The 365-nt window shown below is 72.3% G+C and overlaps 1 protein-coding gene across 1 annotated transcript in view; it reads left to right on the forward strand.

Annotated features, from left to right (window-relative positions):
• Nucleotides 1-127: 127 nt before the first annotated feature.
• Nucleotides 128-365, forward strand: part of EXOSC1 (exosome component 1) — a 2272-nt gene continuing 2034 nt past the window's right edge. Inside the window, exon 1 of the mRNA XM_014958289.1 lies at nucleotides 128-255. Within this exon, the coding sequence (XP_014813775.1) occupies nucleotides 225-255 (31 nt within the window). The 5' untranslated portion in view covers nucleotides 128-224. The remainder of the gene's footprint in view (nucleotides 256-365) is intronic.

Raw genomic sequence — 365 nt, forward strand, 5'->3', positions numbered from 1 at the left:
GGGCAGCGCCCGCCGCCCCGCGCACTGCGCCTGCGCACGGCCCGCACACAGCATGCCGGGACGCGCCTCCCGCCGGCCCCGGACTACAACTCCCAGCGGGCAGCGCGCCCGCCTTCCGCGTCGCGTAGAGGAGAGAACCAATAGCTCCGTCGCTTACAGCGCGGCCCTCCCACCGGGGACCAATAGGATGAGCGCTTGCTGCGGCAGCACTCTCGGCAGGGAACATGGCGCCTCCTGCTCGCTACTGCGTCCCCGGTGAGTGAGGGGAGGATGAGGATGAGGTGGTGGGGGTGGCTGCAGGGTGCCCGCAGCAGGAGAGGGGAGTGCCCGGGGTAGGGGTTGCCCAGGCGAGGAGTGCGGGAGGG

This window comes from Calidris pugnax, unplaced genomic scaffold (genome assembly GCF_001431845.1).
Source record: "Calidris pugnax isolate Ruff unplaced genomic scaffold, ASM143184v1 scaffold4, whole genome shotgun sequence".
Taxonomy (NCBI): Eukaryota; Metazoa; Chordata; class Aves; order Charadriiformes; family Scolopacidae; genus Calidris; species Calidris pugnax.